Below are 22,276 nucleotides of genomic sequence, written 5' to 3'. Positions count from 1 at the left end.
CATCTAGTATCGGTAAGGTTGCTGTTGCTAATGTTGATGAGACATGTCGCACTATAGGGAATCGCGAGTATTCATCAATGACCACAAGCAGATAGTTGCCTGTGTCCAGCGGCCCGAAGAAATCGGCTGCGGATGTTGTCCACACCGCTCTTGGAAGTTCTGACATTTGTAGTGGTTCATGCTTGGCTGGTGGTCCTGTCATTTGACAGAGGTGGCATGTCGTGATTGTGTCTTCCACCATGAGGACTAGACCAGGGAACCATACTTTCTCCCTTAGCAGTTTCTTTGTTGCTACTATGCCTCGGTGCGACTCATGAGCCAGATTGACCAGTTGCCGCCTTAGTGAACTTGGTATCACTATCCTTGTCCCTCACATCATTATTCCTGTGTCTGTCTTTGACAGTTCTTCATGTATCTTCTTTAGGGCTAGCATTTCTTCTTTGCGTACTCCCTCTCCCCAGGTGCAGTTATTATTGATGTGTCTCCATCTCTGCCTTCTCATTATCTCCATGGCCATTTGCAATGTGGCATCTTCCTTAGTCTCCCTTTCTAGCTCTGCTAGTGTTATCGGTGTCTGGGTGTTTTGCTTTAGCACGAAGTTGAGGTACTCTTCTGCCACTGATGTGGTCTCTTGTGCCTGTGGTAACGGGTGACTCAACATGTAGTCTGCCGGGTTGTGTTCTTTCCCTGGCTTGTGCACAATTGTGAAATCATAGTCCATCAGCCTTATGCCCTAGCTCTCAATCCTGGGTGGCATTTTGGCTGACGGGCTGCCATAGATCGTTACCAGCGCCTGGTGGTCAGTTATGATGGTGAATGACTTCCCGTAGATGAACATGTGATAGTGTTCACACGCCCATACCACTGCTAGGCTTTCCTTTTCCGGTTGCGAGTATGCCTTCTCAATGTCTGTTAAGCTTTTGCTTGCGTACGCGACAATTTTTCTTGGTGAATCTCTGCCTGGCAGATGCTGCACTAGTATTGCTCCTAGTCCTACTGGGCTGGCATCTACAGTCAGTTCAGTGCAGAGCAGGGGGTCAAAGTAAGCAAGATGTTCCACAGTCACCACCGCTTGTCTGATTTCCTCGAACGCCTTGTTGCATTCCTGGGACCAGATGAACTTCTGTCCTTGTTTGGTCAGTTCTCTTAGCGGTGTGCTCACCGTGGCGAAGTCCTGTATATATTGAGCACAGTAGCTGGCAAGTCCTAGAAATGATCTTACTTCTGCGACATCCGTCGGAGGATTCGCGTTCTTCAGTGTCTCTACTTTGCTGGGATCTGGCCTCATCCCTTGTTTTCCTTTATTTAATCCTTTATTTGTCCCTTTATTTTCCTCTGTATCTTGCTGAATTTCCAATGTTTTTCTCTATTTCCTATGTGCTTCACTGTATTTCTTTATTTTCCTATGTATTTCAATGGCTGCCTGACTTAAAAATGGCCGCCGAGCTATTCTCTGCTCCTATTGGCATAGTTGCCTGACTTCAATATGGCCACCGTAATCTCGCGAGATTTCTGCCCCTTGAGCTTTTGCCTGACTTCCTAAAATGGCCGCCGCTTGTTTCTGGCCGCTGATTGGTCCGATCTGCCTGTCCTTAAAATGGCCGCCCAGCTCTCACGATAGTTCTTTTGAACTTCGCGCGTCTTTGTTATTTACTGGGCTGCAGGCACGATCGTGTGCCTCTTTGCCTGACGCTTATTCCTTCTTTCGCACACCGGCGGGTGCTTTGCTTGCAGGCAGTTGAGTGTTCTCTTACCGCTTTCTTCGGCGGTCGGGGTGGGCTCTCGCGTCGGTGCTCCTTTGGTCACTCGGACCAGGGTAGGCTCCTGGCTCAGTTTCTTCTCCGCTTGGCTACTCCCGAAGTCTCTGCGATTCTTCCTTTGTTTGCCAGCGGACCAGGGTGGGCTCCTGGCTCCGTCTCTCTGCTTCTCTGGGGTGGGGGGGGGGGGGGGAGACTCCGATGCACGCGTCAGCTTCTTCTGTGGGTGATGGTCGCCAGATCATGATCCCACCTTCGTCGCCAGTTGTCGTGTCCTCGGTCCCACGAAGCACACACGAGACAGGTAAGGAGGTAGTGAATGCTTTATTGGTTTCTTATTGTCTCTTGCACACGCACACGTCTGTCCCTCTTTCCTCTTCCCTCTGCAATGCCAATTCCCCCCACACCCTGACCGGATGTGGTGTCCGGTTTCCTTCATCCCCACTGTCCACTGCAGGGTCCTAGTGCCCTTCCCCAGGTCACTACACACTAGGTGGATGCAGAGTGGGTCTTATGCCCCCCGCCCTTTTTAGGGGCACAGTGCTGTTGCAGTAAAATAAAATTATAGATTTTAATTTAAAGCAATTTTTTAATAAGTCCACCTAAGTGACTAAATCCATCAGAAAAGCCAGAGATAATAGCTGCCATATTTTTTCTTTCCCTGAAGGACATTTTGTGCTACAAAGTAGGGGCTTAGGGCATCTTGCAAAAGCGGAAGAATTGCCCTGTGGGACCCGTATCAAGTTTTTGGTTCAGGCCCGAAAAACCCTTTGACATGCCCTTTCGCCTCCTCTGTGCAGGTTTGTCTGTTAAACTCTTCCTACCGCGGCTGAACCTCTTCTGTGTGTAAGCACATTTGGCATTGCTCCTGCTGCCTGTGTGCTGCCTCTTGTGATGACCGTTCCTGGTAGCTTGCCATTCCCGGAAATTAGCAGGCTGTTTAATGGCACTTTCACTAGTCCTGTTATTTTAGTGACATTATCCCATTGCTTGTTAAGCCTGGTTTTTAAACCTTCTCACCTCAGTACCCAACATTAATTCCGTCCCTGCATACACACACGTAGCGGAATGTTGGGAGAGGATGTGGTCCGTCGGCTAGACTGACTACTTTGGTGCTGGAAACCAGGGTTCGAGCCTCGGAGTCGCGTCCACATCCTGTGATTCTGGGCAAATCACTTAATATCCCCGTGCCTGAATGTGTTACGTAACCGGTGCTCATGTAAAGCGCTCCAATACCTTTGGGTCGAGTTCGCACTAGATAAAATCTGCACCAAAAAAAAAAAAAATCTTCTGTCTCAGACACTGGGATTAGTGAATTGCCATGTGTACTGTAGGCGTCTTTACTTTTAAATACAATGGCTTGGTGTCCATGGCTATAATCTGCATCGTGGCTTTGTGTAATTTCCGTTTATTATTCAGTGCGAACATGTAATACTCCTAAGGCATTCTGAAAGTAGGTGTAATGTATTTATTCTTAGAGCGCAGTGTATCTACTGGTGGTCAAATGCACTGACGAACCATCTTCTCCAGGTTTTATGTTGCAGAAATATTCTGGCCAAAGTTGGTAGCGTTCAGTAAAGCAGTACACTGGCCCACAGTTTCTGTGGTTTGGGGTTTGCAGAGTTGTAAAACTCTTGAGGGAAGCAGTGCGCTTGGCTGAATCTGAAAGGAGCATTTCTTTACTAGATCCTACAGTGATGACGACTGACTCCGAACCATTGCTGGAATGTGAGCCAATGCTGGGATGTGAACCATTGGCGTGCTACGATCTTTTATAAAGTCCTTGAAAACTGATTCCCACTTTTCTACTCTTCGCTGCTTTATGTGGAAGAGTTGTGATGTTGTAGAATGGGACATGTTGGCAGTGGCCTCCCTGGCATCAAAACAGTGGCTGCCCCTAATCGCCACCATTTCTGGCTCTGTTATGTGCATTTGTAAAGCACACTATCACTCGCAAGGATATCCTGGCACCGAGTAGGTGTGTGCCAAGCTGTACCTATGGTATGTTGGTTAATTGAAAAAAGTGAGGTCTTCATCTTCTTGCAGAATTCACTAAGAGAGGAGGCAGCTCTGATTTGGAGAGGGAGGTTATTCCACGCTTTAGAGGTGATGTAAGACCGCGCTTGTCCTCCTGATCAGGTTCTGTGTGTGCATGGGAAGTTGGCGAGTAGGATCCTGTGGAGCGGTGGTGTCTAGATGGTTGGCGTGTGGGTAGATTGAATTGAGCGCTTTTGTGTACTAGAAGTGTTGTGTAGTTTCCACTAATCCGTAAGAACTGCACATTTGTGGACGACATAAACGTTGGTATTGTGCCAGACTAATTCTGTGCACCCTGGAGGATATGTTGTCCCATAGAGCAGCTGGCTCACAGTGCCACTATAGCCCCCCTCCCCAACCTATACAGGGATTGAACAGTTATGGCAACTACTGAACATGACAACCCTGTTCCCACAGGAACCGTGGTGATAGACCTAGAACATTTCGCTCATACACTCGTGCTTTCTTTTGCTTAGAGAAATATACAAAGAATACACAAAGGGACGTTTTCAATGTTTATTGAACCAACGTGATTCTTGTATAGAATATATGTGCAGCAATGATTGCTAGGCAGAAGCAGACGAAAGTTATAAGAAGTATCAGGATAGTAAACAATACAAAAAGTTCCACCATCCTGCTGAAACAACGTATATATGCAAGCATATAAAATAATATAACAATCTGGTGTATTCCTTCTACGCGGACCCTAACCTGCGTTTTTAGGATGTATGTGTATGTTATGCCGAGAATTCCCTTACTGGATGATCCAACCCCATTATCTGGTGGGTAAGAATGTAGGACCCCATCTTCGTCACGGGCTGGACGCCCCTCACGGAGAGGTTAGTCAGCTGCTAGGCAAAAGCGTCAGCCTGTAGAGACCTCGCGATATCATCAGAAGTGCCTCCTCTGTCTCTACCCAGCAACAGATGTTTATTTATAGAAAAAGGCATCATTGCCTTGAGCTGAGATTGTGATCAGGCTGCCATTGTTTGTGTGCTACAGATAGCTGTGTCACAATATGGACAAAAATAGCAAACACATTCGCACATAGTACATGTAGGCCTTGTACATAGTGCCAAGGCAATACTATTGTGTTCTTGCAAAGGTGACGCATGTAAGCAAGGTCGGTGTTTCTAAGAAACTAACACAAAGTGTCACAAAGGCAAATATGTGTCAAAAGTCGATGTGACAAGTAAAGGCAACTTTAGGAAAGCCCTGTGTTCATGTAAAATAGCAACATTTTCTTCTAGGCCTAACCGGGACACATGACAGAAGCCAGTGTAGTTTCCTGAGGTGTGGTGCAGTGTGAGGTCTGTGTGGGAGGGTGAATCTGGCTGCCGAGTTCTGGATGGTCTGTTGTCTTCTAGTGGCTCTGGCGTATGTTGAATCAGTGAAAGGGGTACATCATGTGAGTGGGTGCAGCAGCATAGGAACATGGATTGGTGGGCAGAAGAGGGCAGGAATTGCGCATGCCTGGTGACTACCACACAGCATCTAAAGCTTGGTTAACCCTAACTTCTCATTGAGGTGCTTAGTTTGAGCCTTGTATGGCTCTTTCTTTATCCCACACTTATACATGCTAGTTGGTACAACATAAATCACCTAAGTATACACATTTCCACAATGGTTGGTTGTCTGCAAGTATTCTATCATCAAATGAGGCTAGGAACCTACAGCTTGTTGTTATGGTCACTCTAGGTGCACCAGTACAACCATTGGCTTTTTATGTTGTGAATTTATGAAACCAGGTGGAGTGGTGTTGCAACCTGCGGACATTACACAAATCACCTTTATAGGGTTGTGCAAGTAGGGTACTTCACAGGGACATTACACTGTGAATGTTCAAGACTTGCGTCTTTAATCGTGCACCGGGCTTCGAAAATATAGTGTATGTTATCCCGTCTCATGAAGTAGCGCCTTCTTTCTTTCTGGTTTATTAGTTCACAATCTACTGTCTGGTTTGCTAAAGACATCTTGGGGACATTCAGAAAGCTGACCTAGGAATGCATTCTGCTAGTTGCTTTGTGGTTTGTAACTCCGATATTATGGCTTTCGATTTGCTGGCTTTATTTGCTTTAGGCTGTCCATCTTGATGTCGTCACTCTTGTCGCCCAAACCTTGTTTACTGTATTTTTTCACCAACTTGCTTTCTGTAAAAAGGCCTTTAAATCTTGTTCTTATCTTGTCACATTTTCTGTGCATTCAAAGACAGAGGTCAGATGTCAAGATCTCTCTTCTGAGGTAGCTTGTTTACTTTTCTTTCTCTGACTTCAAAGTGAGAGAATTTATGTGACAAACCTGCTGATTATCCATGTAAGAGGAGAGGGTGTAGAATATTTTATTTTTTCTAGCACACAACAACTGTGCTGATGTTTCAGAATTAGTAAACATGAAGCACTTTTTTGTGTAATTCTGAAGTGTGGTGGAAACAAATATTTGAATAGTATCAAAACACATCACTACATTAGGTGATAACATTTGCACACATTATCGTTTGTGTGCAGTACAACCCTATTTTGGTGCACATGTACTGATCATTTCAATAGAAAATGTGTTGTCTGCAATGGCAGTGTGCTACCACACCATGCATACTCCACACTATGCCTCTCCACTCCACACCACTCTATGCCCTTCCACTCTATGCCATGCCATTGTACGACACTCCACTCTACGACATGCCACTCCACTGTACGCCCCTCTACTCTAACACTCTACGCCACGCCACCCCAATCTACGCCACTCACTTCACAACACTCCACTCCCCTCACCCCACTCCACTGTAGCCACCAAACCTGCCCCACTCCCTTCCAAACTATTGCACTCCAATGTAGCCAAATCTACCCCACCCCACTTCGCTACAGTCTACCCTATCCCACTCCAATCTACCCCACTCCACCTCAATGTTTCCGCCCCACTCACCTCACCCCATTCTACACTACCCCCACTCCAATCTACTCCACCCCACACTACTCCACCCCTCATCAATCTACCCCACCCCGCTTAAATCTACCCCACTCTAACCCAATCTACCCCACTCCAATCTAGCCAAATACACCCCACTACTATTCAATCTACCCCAATCCACCCCACTCCAGTCTACCCCACTCCACTCAATCTAACCCAATCAACCCTACCCCAGTCTACCCCACTCTGCTCCAATCTATCCCAATCCACTCCAGTCTATCCCAATCCACCTACTTCAGTGTACCCTAATCCACTAAACTTCACTCCAATCTACCCCACTCCGCTGCAGTCAGATTAACCCCACCCATTCTAATTTACCCCACTCCAAACCCCACTGCAATCTATCTATCATCTCACCACTCTAATGTCCGCCACCCCACCACAATCTACCTCACACCAATCTACCACAATCTATCGTCACCACTCCAATCTACCACACTCCAGTCTACCCCACTCCACCCAACTCCACTTCTCTATCCCACTCTACTGAAATCTTCCACACTCCACGTTAAACCACTCGATCCCAATCCAATCTCCCCGTCCCAATCTACTCTACTCTGCCTCTCCCCCAATCCGGCCTCCCCAATCTACCCCTATGGACTCCAATCTACTCCACTCTACCCCAATCTACTCCACTCCAATATACCCCACTTCACTTTAATCTATCCCACTCCCCTCCAATCTACCCCACTCCGCCCCACCCCACCCCAATCTACTGCTCTCAACATTAACCCAATGTACCCCCACTCCATTCCACCCTACTATAATCGACCCACTCTAACCCACTTAAGTCTACCCTAGTCTACTCCAATCGACCGGACTCTACTCAAGTGTATCCCACTCCACTCTAATCTACCCCACTCCACTCTTCCCCAATCTACCCCACTCCGCCCTGCCCACCCTATTACTATCTACCCCACTCTAATCTACTCCAATTTAATCTACCCACTCCAATATACCATGCTAATTTACCCAACTCCCCCACTCCAATCTACCCCACTCCACTCATTCCTAATCTACCCTATTACACCCTACCACAATCTAGCCCACTACAATCTAACCCACTCCGCGCCACTTAGTTTTAGCCATGCTGACCAGAAGCCACACTGGTGTACATAATGGCTAAGACACCTTGCCAAAGCCAATAGCTCTAGCATAGGCAAGCCTATTGGCTTTGCCAATGGATGTATGTATTGTCTGCATGAACTAAGCTCTTCCTAGTGCACCGCAGCCCATCACAGTGCAGCGCATGGCACAGATAGGGAACGGTGCTGTTTCGCGTTTTTGCCACCATTGAGAGGGGCGGGAGAGGTGTGACAGGATTGCCAGCTCAGAGTCACAAACCAGTCCCGCTTCTGCCGCAATGCATGTCATTCCATGGTAAACAAGCATTTGCAATGCAATAGGTCTTGCATTTGCGAGAGTTATAGCTATTGGTATTGTAAATGACGATATCTTTTATCTATGTGTTTTGGTTTAGAGTGGATATATGTTGTTTGTAGTAAAAATACGTGGTTTGAATTGGAATTGTTAGTTGTGAAATAGTGTGGTGTGGATTTGTGTGGTGTGTATTGTATTTGTGTAGTGTAATTATGTGGAATGGTAAATAGAAAGGGGTGAGAGCTGTAAAGAATAGATAGAAAGGAAGATTGAGAGGGCTTGACAGTGTGTGCACGAAGTGGTAAATGAACTCTAGATAGAGGAGCAGAAAGAGTGTGTGAGAAAGAAAGGGAGAGTAAGCCATAGATGCATAGAGTGTACACAGACAAGACCCTAGGAAGTATAGGAAAGCGTTTGAGGGAAGGAAACGTTCAAAAGGCACAGGAAAAAGAATTGTGCTTGAAGATCTGAAGTGAACTAATGTGAGAGTGGCAGAAAGAGTGCATGAGAGAACGAGAGAGAGGTGTAGGAGAGAGAAAGAGGGACAAGAAGGGGCACCCGGAGGGTGGGGGGGATGTGAGATATGGACTTTTGCACAGCGCAAGATGGTACAGGAAGGTAGCATGTGTGTGCAGGCAGTATAGAGAGGAGCTAGAAAGTGTGAGGAGGCGATCAGGAGTTTGAGTTATGAGAGGATAGAATATCGTATTGAAAATCTGATTTTTAAATGTGACTGAAAACAAATTTGTGAGCCTTGCAATAACCTTTAAACAGTTTGGCTGGTTTTGCACCAAATTTGGTAAAGTTTAGGATATCTTCCTATACATTGTTCCTCTAAATCTGTCAAAGGACAGATCAGAAGGTTGGACAGATCAGCTACCGCCCACCGCTAAATCAGCACCAGTTTCCTTGCGACCTTGAGGTTTGAAGATTTGGGCTTTATTTTTAATAATGCCTCAAACGGTTATATTATTTTTCCTTTCGGATGCAATCTCTCGCTTTAGAGTAACTTTCAGACGTCACTTCTGCAAATACGCTATGAAACGTCAGATTTATTTGCGCAAACGAATGAACAAATCAATAGAGCGTGATTACCTCTAGTTCTGGCAGAGTTCTACTTTTAACATTCACTATAGTGAAAGGTTACAGTAGAAAACGTCTTGGTCATTGGGATATGTGTATAGATAGCCTTCAGAACTACTGAATCTGCTCATGTTTGTTTTTAAATTAATTTCAGCAGGTAGGTTGGTAATTATTCACAGTGACGGGAACAGCACGCTTATAATGCTGCTTCAATCACTTAACCTTCCTTTACAACTGTAAAAACTTGAATCTCTTTTCACGTGAAGGTGTTGAATGCGCAATAACAGTATTGATCAATAAAGCTCTCTGTTCTGTGGATGTTCCTAGTGGGTACAGAAAAAAAGCAAGACGTAGGCTGTGCTAAATAGGTGTACAAATAGGCGAAGACTCATTACAACTGAGACAATAAATGCTTACTGAGAATTTGGATTTCAGCTTTCACTGCCCAGATCTGAGAGGGGGCGGAGTGATGGGTTAATTAAAAATTCAAAGTCACTGGCTTCTAACCACCAAGGTAACTCAGTGAGCTAAGCATTCATTGCTGATATCTGGTGTAATCTGCAAGTCAAAAGAGAAACTGCTGACAAAGTTGTTCACATCTTTCCAATGTCAACGAACTGAGAACCGTTAAATTGTGAAAACGAACATTTAGTTTTTATTGCTGAAAGCTGGCCTCCATCCCTTCCTTCTCCCTCCATCCCGTTCCCTTCCATCTCCCTACCCGCCCCCTCACCCAGGAGCTGGGTAGATGATTCAGGTGAGGGAGGAGTATGGGATCTGACCTGTGAATGAATACAAAATCCACACACCCCTCAATAAAAGCGCTATCTTACCAAAGTCCATAATCAGGGCTACTGAAACTATGTAACACTGGGGCTGCATCGTTTTCAGCATAATTATGGTTTTGCCACACAATTCATCATCTGCTGCGTAATCTGCACATTTCAACAGAAAAATTGCTTCTAGCTCAAACAGATCAAAAGTTACTATACACTCTGTGACATATTGCCGAGCAGTGAAATGCACTTCGCAAAGGTTGACTGGTCACTTTCTGTGGGCCATTTGTGTATTTGGGTGGGAAAGTGGTACCCATGAGGTGAAAACTTTGCCTAGATATTGTTAACGTGTAAAAATTCTAAATTAACAAGGTAAAACGAACACTAATTGTGCTACATCACACTGCATAATTTGCCTTCCCTTGCCGCATAATTTAGTTAACCATGCCGCATAATTTGGTAGTCTCCTTCCACGTATTGCCTGTGTCCCTGGCTATAATGTACTTATCCTGTAAAGAGAGAGGCCATCTGCTAATAGGGGACTGTTCCTTAAGGCAGGGACTAATCAATCTAGTGTACAGACTTAATGCAACAATATTATCAACATCTTATGATTTCAACAATAGATTGCATATGAACATAAATCAAAAGGAGAACCAACTATATCTGGATTTTTTTACAAAATAGACATGATTTTTATTGATAATGACATTAAAGAATTCATTTCATAAAAAAGATTTCATGTATACTCATTCATTCATCTTCATTCATACAGCAAACAGCTAGTGTACATTACAATTTAAAATGTTTCTTCATTTCAAGTGAGTGCAATGATAACAATTCAGGTTTAATAAAAAAAAGGAGACAATGTGGCACACAAGTAATGGTCTGTTGCGTTCGACGCACGTTTCGGCACTGAGCTGTGCCTTCGTCAGGAAAACAAGCCACAGTAGGTCAAGGTTGATTTCTTTTGTCTCATAACTTGATGATCAAAAGGTCCTCTTTTATTGCTGATGGCTGTAAGGCAATTCTTGCATTTTGGTCAAAAGTAAGGATACACTGAATAGTAAGTATCCAGGAACACAGTGTTGTTATTTAATTTTTATTTTCTAATTTTTTTAACCCTGGTTAGGGACGGACCTGGCATCCAGCTTCAAAATTGTCCTTTATATAGATTCCGATATGTTTGTCCGAAAATGTATTCCTTTATTGTTATGATAAATTCTATTTGCCGGATTAAAGGGTCCTCCGCACACCGCAATCGCCGCGTGAGGTCTTTTGATTTATGTTCATATGCTATCTATTGTTGAAATCATAAGATGTTGATAATATTGTTGCCTTAAGTCTGTACACTATAATGTACTTATCCTGCACTCCGAGCCAGAGGAGGCTTTGTGGGGGCACAGAGGTAATGTGGGGGTACAGAGGCAATGTGTGGGTACAGAGGCAATGTGTTTGCAATAAGTGAAGTCAGAAGCTAAAGCTCTACCACAAACAGTGTACGTTGAATACTTTTTTACCTTCCTCTGGTTTTTGCTTCTGTTTCAGACCTCTGCATGGGTTCTATAACATCATGGTCTAAAATCCTGTAACGACAATAGGTGGGCAAATGTGCCTTATGATTTGTACACAATTTATTATTCAAACACTTCACTGCCAACAGTGCCTTTTCAGGCATTCATCCTTCCGAGGTCGATTACACCTCAGTCTCATTGATAAAATAGGCAATGTGGGCTTTAAATTTACCGCCATCTATTGCAGTTTCCGCCTTGTACTGTATAAAGGGCGTTATTGTTAGCAGCCTGACATCCTTAAACTCATTCCCTCCTATTGAAATTGGCTAAATGCAATCAAAATGTTAATGGCTTTGTGTTCGTTTTGCTAGTTCTGGGCAAGTGGAGGCTGCTAAATAAACTAGCACCATTGAGCTGCTGGGTAGATTGTGCTGATGGTGTAATACAAAAACCCAATGCTCTTGGCAGCGCTATAAAGGTACCGCTGGAGACCGGAGGAGAGGACGGGTTTCCCCTTTTCCGTTTGTTTATCGAAGCGGGGCGAGGCCAGCCTCGGCTCGTGTTGGGCTCCAGGCTCCAAGAGGACCTCGAGTTGAGACCGAGCCAGAGCCTTCAAGGGCTGGCCCACCTCTAATTGCACACTCTGTGTATTTCAGCTGACGGACAGTGTTGTGTTTGAGAGGCAGATGATAAAAGTGACTCACACTTCTCTGACGGAACGCTGTCTGCTATCTCTGTTCACCAAAGGTAGGACCGGTATCAAACATAAACAAGAGCCACCTTCCGACTGCCTGGCTGCTCCTCCTCCTTAAGTACCAATAGGCCGCTCCCACCAGTGCCTTGTTAAAAACGGGCCACTTGAATCTTACATTGATTAATCTACCCTGCCGAAACCTACGAGCATGCGCTTTGTAGCTAAAGTTCAATGGCTAGGGGGAGGGGAGAGGGGCCAGTGAGGACGACACCTGTAAACATTGTAAACGTAATGCACCGAGGTTTTTCGACTGCAGCTAGCAGGGTATTTTGAAATGTTTTACTTGTGCAGGGCGTTGTAATGCGCGCGCCGCCGTGTGCGTTGAGTGGCCTGGTATTCTGGGGGCTAGCGTACAGAACCAATGATTTAGTATAAAAGAAATGCACTGCGCCATTGATGACCCAACGCGTTCCTCGCGATGGACAAAAAAAAGTGTCTTTAAAAAAACATACGAGAAAGCCAGAAATGTTGCACTGCTTTATAAATATATAAAAAGTGGCAAGTTCAGAAGAAAATAATGTCACGCAGTCGTGCCGCGTTGTCAAATAAAAAACTAACGTACATGAAAAGGTACAAGTTGGCCTATTTGTAATAAAAATGTAAAAGCAGGCGCTGTGTTGAAACCGCAGCCCGATGCACCATTCCAACACTTCAATACAAAGTTTGCCAACATTTGTTAAATTATCTCTGCAGGTTTCCTGTCGTTATATTTTATTTTCTCCTGCGGTATCTTAAGTTTGTCACATCAGATTGATCTGTTGTTGTGGTCATTGTGTGATGACCCCTTCCTTGCTTCCACTCCTTACCTGTAAATATAATTACTAGCCTTTTGTGAATTTTGCGTCTTGAATTCTCTGACGTCAAGTCTTGTCTTTGTTGTGTTTTGCAGTGATACCCCATAAGATCGGCCGCGTCATTGAGGGGAGCCCCGCAGACCGCTGCGGGAAGCTGAAGGTGGGGTATCGCATCTCGGCGGTGAACGGGCAGTCCATAATCGAGCTGTCCCATGACAGTATAGTGCAGCTGATCAAGGACGCCGGCAAGAATGTCACTCTCACCGTCATCGTAGAGGAAGGTAAGAAGCTTGCTCCACTTGTGCTTATTTCATCAGGTAGATCTCTTTTTCGTATACCATTGTTTGATCTAAGCAATTCTCAGATGTTTTCATTTTATCTTATCCCATTTTCTCTTAAAAATAATCTAGACGATGAAAGTGGTGATATAACTTTGTGGTGACTTCTACATTTATCCATTGTTCTATGCAACACAGAATATAAGCCTCATTACTTTGAGCATACATGGCAGGCCTCGTCTCGTCACGAAGCCCCACTGACCTCTTTCTGGGACCTGTTCGGGTTCGAGCAGACTTTCGTTGATAAAGCCAGCTTTCAGATCGCCCTTGGGCCGCAGGATACCCGGCCTTCGAGAAGTAGCCCTGTAAGGAGTCGACCAGTCAAGGCGTCGAACTGTGCAATGAACGCTGCATATTGATATGTGATTGCAGGAGTGTGGAATAATTGCCCTCATCAGGGCAAGGCTTGGTTAGCCCTATTTTGCAGCACGTTCTGTTCCATTCTCGTATTAATCTCGGAGTACACTTCATGAATAACCATGGCAACTGCACCGCTGGCCACACTGTATCTGTGCCGTTCACTTCAACGCTTAAGCACATCTTGAAAGTGCCAATACCGTAACTGTTTTCTAAAAGTCAGACATGATTCCAGGTTTGGAGAAGTTGTTTTAATGAGCCAGTATACTTATCCACACGCCTATATTACTTGCTCCGTTTAGTTTGGAATCATGCCTTATTTTATTAGCATTTTACATTTTTTTGTTAACTTGTCCTTGGTTGATATCAACAACAAGCATTTACAATGCAATGGTCTCGGCATTGTTAAAGTTAGAGCTGTTGGCATTGCTCATGACATTATTCTTGTTTGTTTTTGTTTTTAAAACCTGTAAAGAAACGGCATTGTTATTTACAATGTCAATAGCTTAATCTCTATCAAATGCGAGACCTATTGCATTTGCACCCACACACAGAGTCACACACACAAAGCCACCCACACACACAGAGCCACTCACATAGAGCAACCCACACACAAATAGAGCCACCCACAGAGGCACCTACACACACACACAGTTACCCACACACACAGAGACACACACATACACACCCCCCACACAGAACCACACACACACGAGAGCCACACACGCACACATAGATCTAGACACATACACATTGATCTAGACACATACACATTGATCTTGGGAGCCAAAGCAGAAGTGGCACCCACTTCACCTCCTGATCAAATGTTAACTGGTCTCTTTGTATATGATTTGGGTAACTTGTTACTCCACACAAGCTCCTGAACACTGCTTGGTGGTCAGATATGAGGCTCTAGTTTGTTGTACACAGATGGTAGAACACGACTTTATAATGATGTGGTAGGAATCTTTTGGTGTCATTCTTGAGGTTTAATCATCCTGACAATTGGTTTTGTAGCTGGTTAGTAGATTGTGTGCTGGCAGTGAAGTCTGTAAGGGAAGAGTTGATGTCCCAGGTAGTGGGCATCCCAAGAATATAAAGGTTTGGATACTCGTACAGAGCCACTTACCTAAGGCTCCCTGATGTCTACGCCAGACCTAGTTTATCCCCAGGTAACCACCCACGTTTCGGAGGATTCAGAAAACAAGAAGGGTGTAACGCAGCTCATATCTCCTACGATTCTGTTCAAAATGTGACAGCCCAGAAAAATCCTTTGGCCTCTCCCTCCAACAAGTGGTAAACCCTACTGAACAGAGCTTTTTTTCATAGGAAGGAGGGCTGATGAAACAAGCCTGCCTGACCCCTATATCTGTCCATGCATTAGCAAATAAAAGCAAAGCCACACCGCATGCATATCCATGCCCCCGCCCCTCCCCCATTCACCCAAACTGATAAATTCCACATCTTCCGGATATCCACATAAAGTATGTGTGCATAGAAACAACTTATGCGAATCTCGTTGACTTTCAGGAGGCATCCTGAAAAATGTGGCCTGAATCAAGTCCTCCTGGACTTCTGTTCGGCATGCAACTAGGACACTATTCAGTTGGTGCCAGTGCACCTCACAGATAACAAACCTTCTCGTTGAACAGCATCCAGAAGGCATGTGCCCTGACCAACACAGAGAGATGGTAGATTACCTTCCAAGCAAAGAAATATATGCCACGCACCAGGCTGCTTTTTTTGTGGACAGAGAAAGGAAGTTATTTGAAGCGTCTGATGGGACACTCACCAGAAATATGATGAAAAGTCCTGTATTTTCAATTACAGCTGTAGGTTTATTAAATATCAATCTTTGTGGAGGCTCAAGATTTATTGTTTGCATGCAAATGTAGCAGTGCTGGTGCGCAGTTAGTAACACTGACTAGACACATAGCCGCCACGTACCTATGGACGGTCATACACACACCCCCAGCAGTGTACAAAATGTCTGCTTTACAGTCATAGTATGCACGCTGTAGAGATACCCACAAATTACTAGCACTGCTATCAAAGTAGCGAACACAAACTACTAGTACCACAGCCAGAGCACATGCTGCTAGTCCAGAATCTTCACAAACGTGCGCTTACACTACAGCCGGGGTCAGCACTGCACCCATTGTCAGTAGCAGTAATGCATCCGTTTTGGTTGCCTTCATGGCAAGCACTGCAGCGGGGGGCACACCCACCATGCTGATAGCACCGCTGCCAGCTAATAGATACACAAGGCGCCCATAACCAGAGTAAGTGCACACATTCACACTACTAGTAATGCAGCTAGGGTGTGTGGGCACACAAAAGGGATGCTTGTGCTAGTACTGTAGTTTCCGTGTGCACAGTACTACAGAGAGCCACCACACACAGTACTGCACCCAGATTATACACACAAACTCCTAGTATAGGAGACACAGTAAACCCACACATTGCAGCCACAGCCTCCCCCTCCCCCACTACTGTCAATACTATTAGCACAACAGCAACCTTCCTACCGACAGCCAAAGCAGTCACCAGCAGTAAAGATAACACAACAAGCAGCTGTAGGCGGTTACAAATACAATACAATCGGGCTCCAAATGCATTGTCTGGCGGTCATTTCTCAAGCTCTCGCATTCGTCTTGAGCGCCGCATTGTCCACTGCAAAGCACGGGACCCTGCACACCCACTGGTCACTGGCTATCGGGGTGCTGGGGAATAAGAAACCCTGCTCGTCACTGTGGGCTCCTAAACATAATCCCCAGGTATCTGAAAGACTGCAGCTTGCTCTAACACCCTACTCACCTCCCGGGTCGGGAGCGCTGGTGGCAAGAAGCGTGACGCACTAGCAACCCCGGCACATATAAATGGAAAGAGGATAAGGCAGCTCGCAGAGTGGACAGCGCAAACGCTCCCCCCCCTCCCCCCCCCCCCCCCCCCCTGCAGCTTCATGGTTAGTCACTCTCAGAGGCCTGCGCAAAGCTGCTGGCGGAAAGGGCTCGGGCCGTTCTGGGCGAATCTCTGCAGCCTCTGTGCCTGCTCCGGGCACGCGACCGATAACACGGCGGCAGGGAGACCTGAGCTGCAGGGGAGGAGGGTGCTATGTTTTTACAATAAAATAGAAACGAGAGTCTTGATGTATTAAATAGACCTACGCACTGGGTCTCTTTATATGCTCAACATCTAGATGGGACTCGAGGTTACTTTGCCTCCGCCATTTTTGAAGGAATTTAAGAATATCAAACATATTCTTAAATGCTTTCTAAAATGGCGGTGGCAAAGTAACTTCTCAAGTCTCATCTCGATGTTTCACAAACGGGGTGATTTGGCTCGAACTTCTGCCGATCAAGTTGAGTATATAAAGAGACCCGGTGCGTAGGTAAATAATGAGACATTTTTACGTACGTGCAGGAGATTTTTGAATCCCGGTAAGTGGTCGACCAGCATGAAGGTGGATGAGCATAGGATGCTGGCTTTGCTTAGCATTGTATTTGATTTTAGTAGCTTCGGCCCGAGGAGAGGGAGCGAGCGCCACCATCTTTCTCCGAGGTCAAGCAGAAATGCCTCGGAGAAACGCAGCGTCATTTTCAGCTTCGGGGGCGTGTTTTTCTTTCTCTCCTCTTGCCATTGGCTGGAATGTTTACATTCCAGAGGAGAGAAAGAAAGTAAAAAACACGCCCCCGAATCCGAAAAAAACGGGGCTTAAATGGACAGACGCCCCTCTCCTCCAATGGCTGGCCTCCGTTTAGGAAGCCAGCCAATGGAGAAGAGGGGCGGGTTCAAGCCCACTACTGAAAGACATTAAATCTCGCAAGCGAGACTGCTCAAGCGCAGCCTTCGCTAGCCGTGACCTAAAAACAGCAAGATAATACTGGTTTTGGTCTATTTTGGAGAATCTGTCGCCGGGGTTACATCATCTAACCCAGCACAGAAGCCACCACCCTTCTTTGTTCTCAGAGCTCAGGGGCTCTGTCCCTCTGAAAAACTCACTAGCCCACACTCTCGCTGTCTTTTTGGCCTCCCAGTTGTGAACAGGTACTTATGTTAACTGGCAATGTTGTTAACGTGTACCTCTAAACGGCATTCTCTGTAAATTGATCTACAGCTTGTTTACTTGTTTAAATCGTGCTACATCGTTATAAAAATATTGCATAAAACAAACAGACATTCTACACACATTTTTGTTTTTAGAGTTTTAGACCCGAGGCATCGGGTATCCGAGCGCTATACATGAGCACCAGTTTCGTTACAGAAGGACACATTCATTTTTGTTAGGCACAGGAAGATGATGAAGTGATTAGCCCAGAATCACAGGATGTTGAGCGTTGTTGCCGAGACTCGAACCCGGTTCCTCAGCTTTGAGGTCCACTGCTCTAGCTGTAAGGCTGCATCCTCTCCCTCTCTCACATTAATAACACATTTACATTTCGCTTGTTTGCACACAATAAACATTAATTCACCTACCCTAAAATGGCTCATAGGGAAGCAAAGTTGTGCATTGTGGATAAAATGTTACAAAATAAGTACATGATACATTTTTTATTAGTTTATCAATCAATCAAGCAGTATTTATATAGCGCGCATATCACCCTTGAGGGTAACCAGGCACTTAAGTCCCATAGGCCTTTAATCGAAGAGCCAGGATTTGAGTCCCTTCTTGAAGTTGGCGAGTGATGGCAAGGTACAAAGGTGGAGGTTGTTCTAGGACTTGGCGGCGAGGTAGAAGGAATGACCACCACTGTGGCTTCGAAATCAGGGGACGTGTGCGAGGGAGCGGAGTTGTCTGGCTGGTTGGCGGATGGTCAGGCGGTGGTTGATGTAGGTTGGTCTGATGTTGTGAAGGGCTTTGTAGGCATGGGTTAGCAGCTTGAACTGGCATCTTCTTCTGGATGCGGAGCCAGTGGAGGCTTCTGAGGTGGGGGGGTGATGCTGATCTGTTTGGGAAGGTTGAAAATGAGTCTGGCTGCAGTATTCAGTATGGTCTGGAGTCACTCGGAGCTGGGTGGTGGTTCTGGCATTATTCGCGTTTCTGTTGTCATCGGCTGGTTACAAGGGAATAGGTGACTGTTTTCCTGATGTGGACGAGGATTCATCTGAAAATCTTTCCAAGCATTCGGAGGGTGAGGAAGCAGGAGGATACATCGTTGACCTGGCACTTCATGGTGACTTTGCTGTTGAGGATGATGCCGAGATTGCGTCTGTGGTCAGTGGGGGTTGGAGAGGGTCTGAGTTCGGTGGGCCACTAAGTGTCATCCAACAGGGTGTCAGAGCTCCGGCCTCTTGCTCCATATCTTGGGACCGGAGACAGGCATTGTGTTAGTGCATGTCAACTTTCAGCAGGTCTACTCTTTGTAGACGATCCCTTACTGCTTCCAGAGGGCAGTCATTTCAGCGTATCTTTTGACACGCCCCCTCCCTCGTTTAAAATGACACGTCAGGAACAAGCCATTGCTTGGCTTACTGTTCCGATCATGTGACCACGCCCCCTTTGTTCATCAGCTGCCTCAGTCTTTAAACCTTGTTTCCAGCTTGCTATCGGCATTGGTATCCTGGTTGCGTTTTTTATGCTGACTCAGTGAGTTGCTTTTTCCCAGTGTTTGCCCTCAGGACTTAAGCCCGCATTTGTGTTCCTTTTTACACGAGCTACCGCTCAGCTAGTATCAGACGCTGAGACGAGTTAGCGCGGTCTTTTTCCGAAGGCTCCATTCCGCTCTCCCTGCCCGCAGCCCTCGCCTCCATTAGTTACGGTTTCCCTAGCCTCTAGGGCTGTATTCACCCTCTCCTCCCCCTTACTCTGCAGCATTGGTATTCCAATAAACATTCTGCTTCAGTTTGAGCCTTTTTCTAAATCCTCACAGTTGTTTTCGCCTCACTCATGCTCTGCATTCTCAAGCTCTATGGAGCACGCTCTCCCTTCTCCTCCTATTCATGGTTTATTCCTTATGCTCAGAGGAACCGCTTATTAACACTTAGACACCATTTGCCTTCCCCAACTGGGAGAACCTAATTTCATAATTTTTTTGTTTCTAACATAAAGATCATCTCTATTAGTCCTATAACAGAATACCTTTGTTATTATTATTTTTTGCCAAAGTTTGGCCAAAGATTCCTGCTTCTACAGCTTCCCGGGGAGTGACGATAACACCTCCATTTCTTCATTAAGGAAGCTTTTGAGGATTGGGCTGGTAAGTGGATTCATGTTTTGCTTGAACTTGACATGCATGATCACTGCATAATGGGGTATTAGCTACATGAGATTAGTGTTAATAGAACTTCCTATTTCTTTACAGCTCCCTTTTGTATCCTGTCTTTCTCCACGAGCGTTACCTGTTCCTCAAGCTGGGGAAGAGTGGTGGTCACTCTATGAATCATTCCCCCAACTCTTAGAAGACCGTTACCTGTGAGGGAGTCTTTCAGTATCTCTCCAGACACTGTTTTTGGGGAGTGTGGGGAACGCATCTTCGTTCCTGTGGAATCATGCAGGGTACAGGCTTATCAAGAGACCTCTGCCTCGACACAGGGAGGTGTTCCTTCCAAAGATGAGCGCTTCCATTTTGTCCGTGTTTAGCTTCAGGCAGTTAAACCTCATCCAGTCAGCGACAATGGTCATGGCGTCCTGGAAATTGGATCTGGTGGTGACAGGGTCTTCCATGAGGGAGAGGATGAGTTGAGTGTCATTGGCGTAGGAGATGATGTTGGCCAGCGGAGTCATGTAGGCATTGAACACGGTAGGGTTTAGCCTTTGGTGATGCCGCAAATGATGCTCTTGGGCCCAGAGGTCAAGGGCAGTAGACAGATTCTTTGCATGTGTCCGGTGAGGAAGGAAGCAATCCACTTGAGGGTGTCACCCTGGATGCTGATGTGGTGAAGTCTTGTGATGAGGGTGTGATGGTATACAGTGTCGAAGGCCGCTGAGAGGATGAGGAGGATCAAGGCTGCTGTCTAACCTCGGTCGAGGAGGGCTCTGATGTCGTCAGTTGCAAGGATCAAGGTGGTCTCGGGGCTGTGGTTGGAGTGGAAGCTGGATTGGGAGGCGTTAGGTAGGTTGTTTCCATCCAAGTGTTCGGTGAACTAGTAGTTGATGGCTTTCTCCAGGACCTTGCTGGGTAAGGGGAGCAGCGAGATGGGGTGGTAATTATTGAAATCACTGGGGTTGACGTAGGGCTTCTTCTGGAGGGGTTTCACCACTGCGTGTTTCCATATGTCAGGGATGGTGGCCGTGGTGTTGGATGAGTTAAGGATGCTGGTGAGAGCACTGCTGATTTCTTCCTGTCCCAGGTTGAAGAAACTACCTGAATTTCAGCCAATGAATCGACCTAGAGGCTTAGATTTCTACCACACAAAGTGTGAGGGAAACAGCACTCTCCTCTGTCTCTCGTTAGAGCATTTATTTACCTATAAACTTTGGGGCTGGTTTGTGAAAGCTTTTTATGTAGTTTTGAATGCCTTTGCATATCTCCAACAAAAAGACTGACACCTTATTTAGTGGAAATGCAAAAGGGCACAGTTGTTTCTGTGTGTACTAATTGTATATGAATAGTTCCTGAATATTTCCAGTTTTTGAGGCAATTCAAAAATGTATGCAAGAGTACACAAAAGAGTTCTACAGGAGCATTACTTTACTTACTCCAAAATGCCTTTTTGTGACTGGACACCTTTGTTTTTTATCTCCCCTGGAGATCGTGGACCAGGCGTAGTTTCAGCAAAGCATCTTGTTGTGAACTGTGTCCGGTTGTTACTCCAGCGTTGGGGAGATAATTTGTCTCTACATAGCAAAAACTCATTTGAAGGAGAATAATCACTTTTCAAGGCATGTGCCACTTGTAGTAAATGAAATATTTTGCTCATCATCCTCACAAGTAATGCTTTTAGTGCCCATAGCCTAACACAAAACGTAGGCTATGGGCACTGGGACATCTCAAAAGATTTTCCCTTCAAAACACTGCATGACAGGAAAGGATATTTCAAGAGAGAAATAGAATTTCCTCCTCACGGGAAAGCCTCATTTTCTGGTCATGATGTCCACGAAGAAGATGCAACAATGGTAGCAGCTGGAGTTACTAGAGTAGAATTATCAAAGGAAACACATGCAAGAGGGGCTCTTGAGAATAAAACCGCTTCTTGTGTGGCGTCAATCCTGAGAATGTTTGAAAATGCAGTTGGAGCACTCTGAACACAAAATACTGCAAAAAACTTTGCTGCTCAGAACTCTATCCATCTTTCCTGCAAAATCATCTATGGAAGCCTCCTTACTTGTTTCTAAGAAGGAGAAGCAGGTATGTCATCAGTGGATTTGTCAGCTGCGCTGTTCGACTTCTTTGCCTAAGGCAGCTTGGGGGTCCTTCTTTGTTGGCAACTTCATCATCAGTCCAGTCAGTCAGTCAGTGCCCTTTTACTCTTCATCAGCAGCAAGACAGCAAGTGGTCTAGTCATCAGCCTACTTGTTGATGATGCCGTTCATGAGAGTGAAAATTCCCCCACAACCTCTCCGGAAGTCCCATTTACTTTTA

General features: G+C 45.6%; 1 protein-coding gene across 7 annotated transcripts in view; it reads left to right on the top strand.

Moving 5' to 3' along the window:
- The window catches only part of MAGI3 (membrane associated guanylate kinase, WW and PDZ domain containing 3), a 2,362,625-nt gene that overhangs the window by 2,082,866 nt on the left and 257,483 nt on the right, over positions 1–22,276 (top strand). For all 7 annotated transcript variants that reach the window (XM_085653126.1, XM_085653134.1, XM_085653154.1 and 4 more), the window contains one exon: positions 13,155–13,340. In XM_085653126.1, coding sequence (XP_085509252.1) covers positions 13,155–13,340 — 186 coding nt within the window. The remainder of the gene's footprint in view (positions 1–13,154; positions 13,341–22,276) is intronic.

This window comes from Triturus cristatus, chromosome 1_1 (genome assembly GCF_964204655.1).
Source record: "Triturus cristatus chromosome 1_1, aTriCri1.1, whole genome shotgun sequence".
Lineage (NCBI taxonomy): Eukaryota > Metazoa > Chordata > Amphibia > Caudata > Salamandridae > Triturus > Triturus cristatus.
This window is presented reverse-complemented; position numbering and strand designations above follow the sequence as displayed.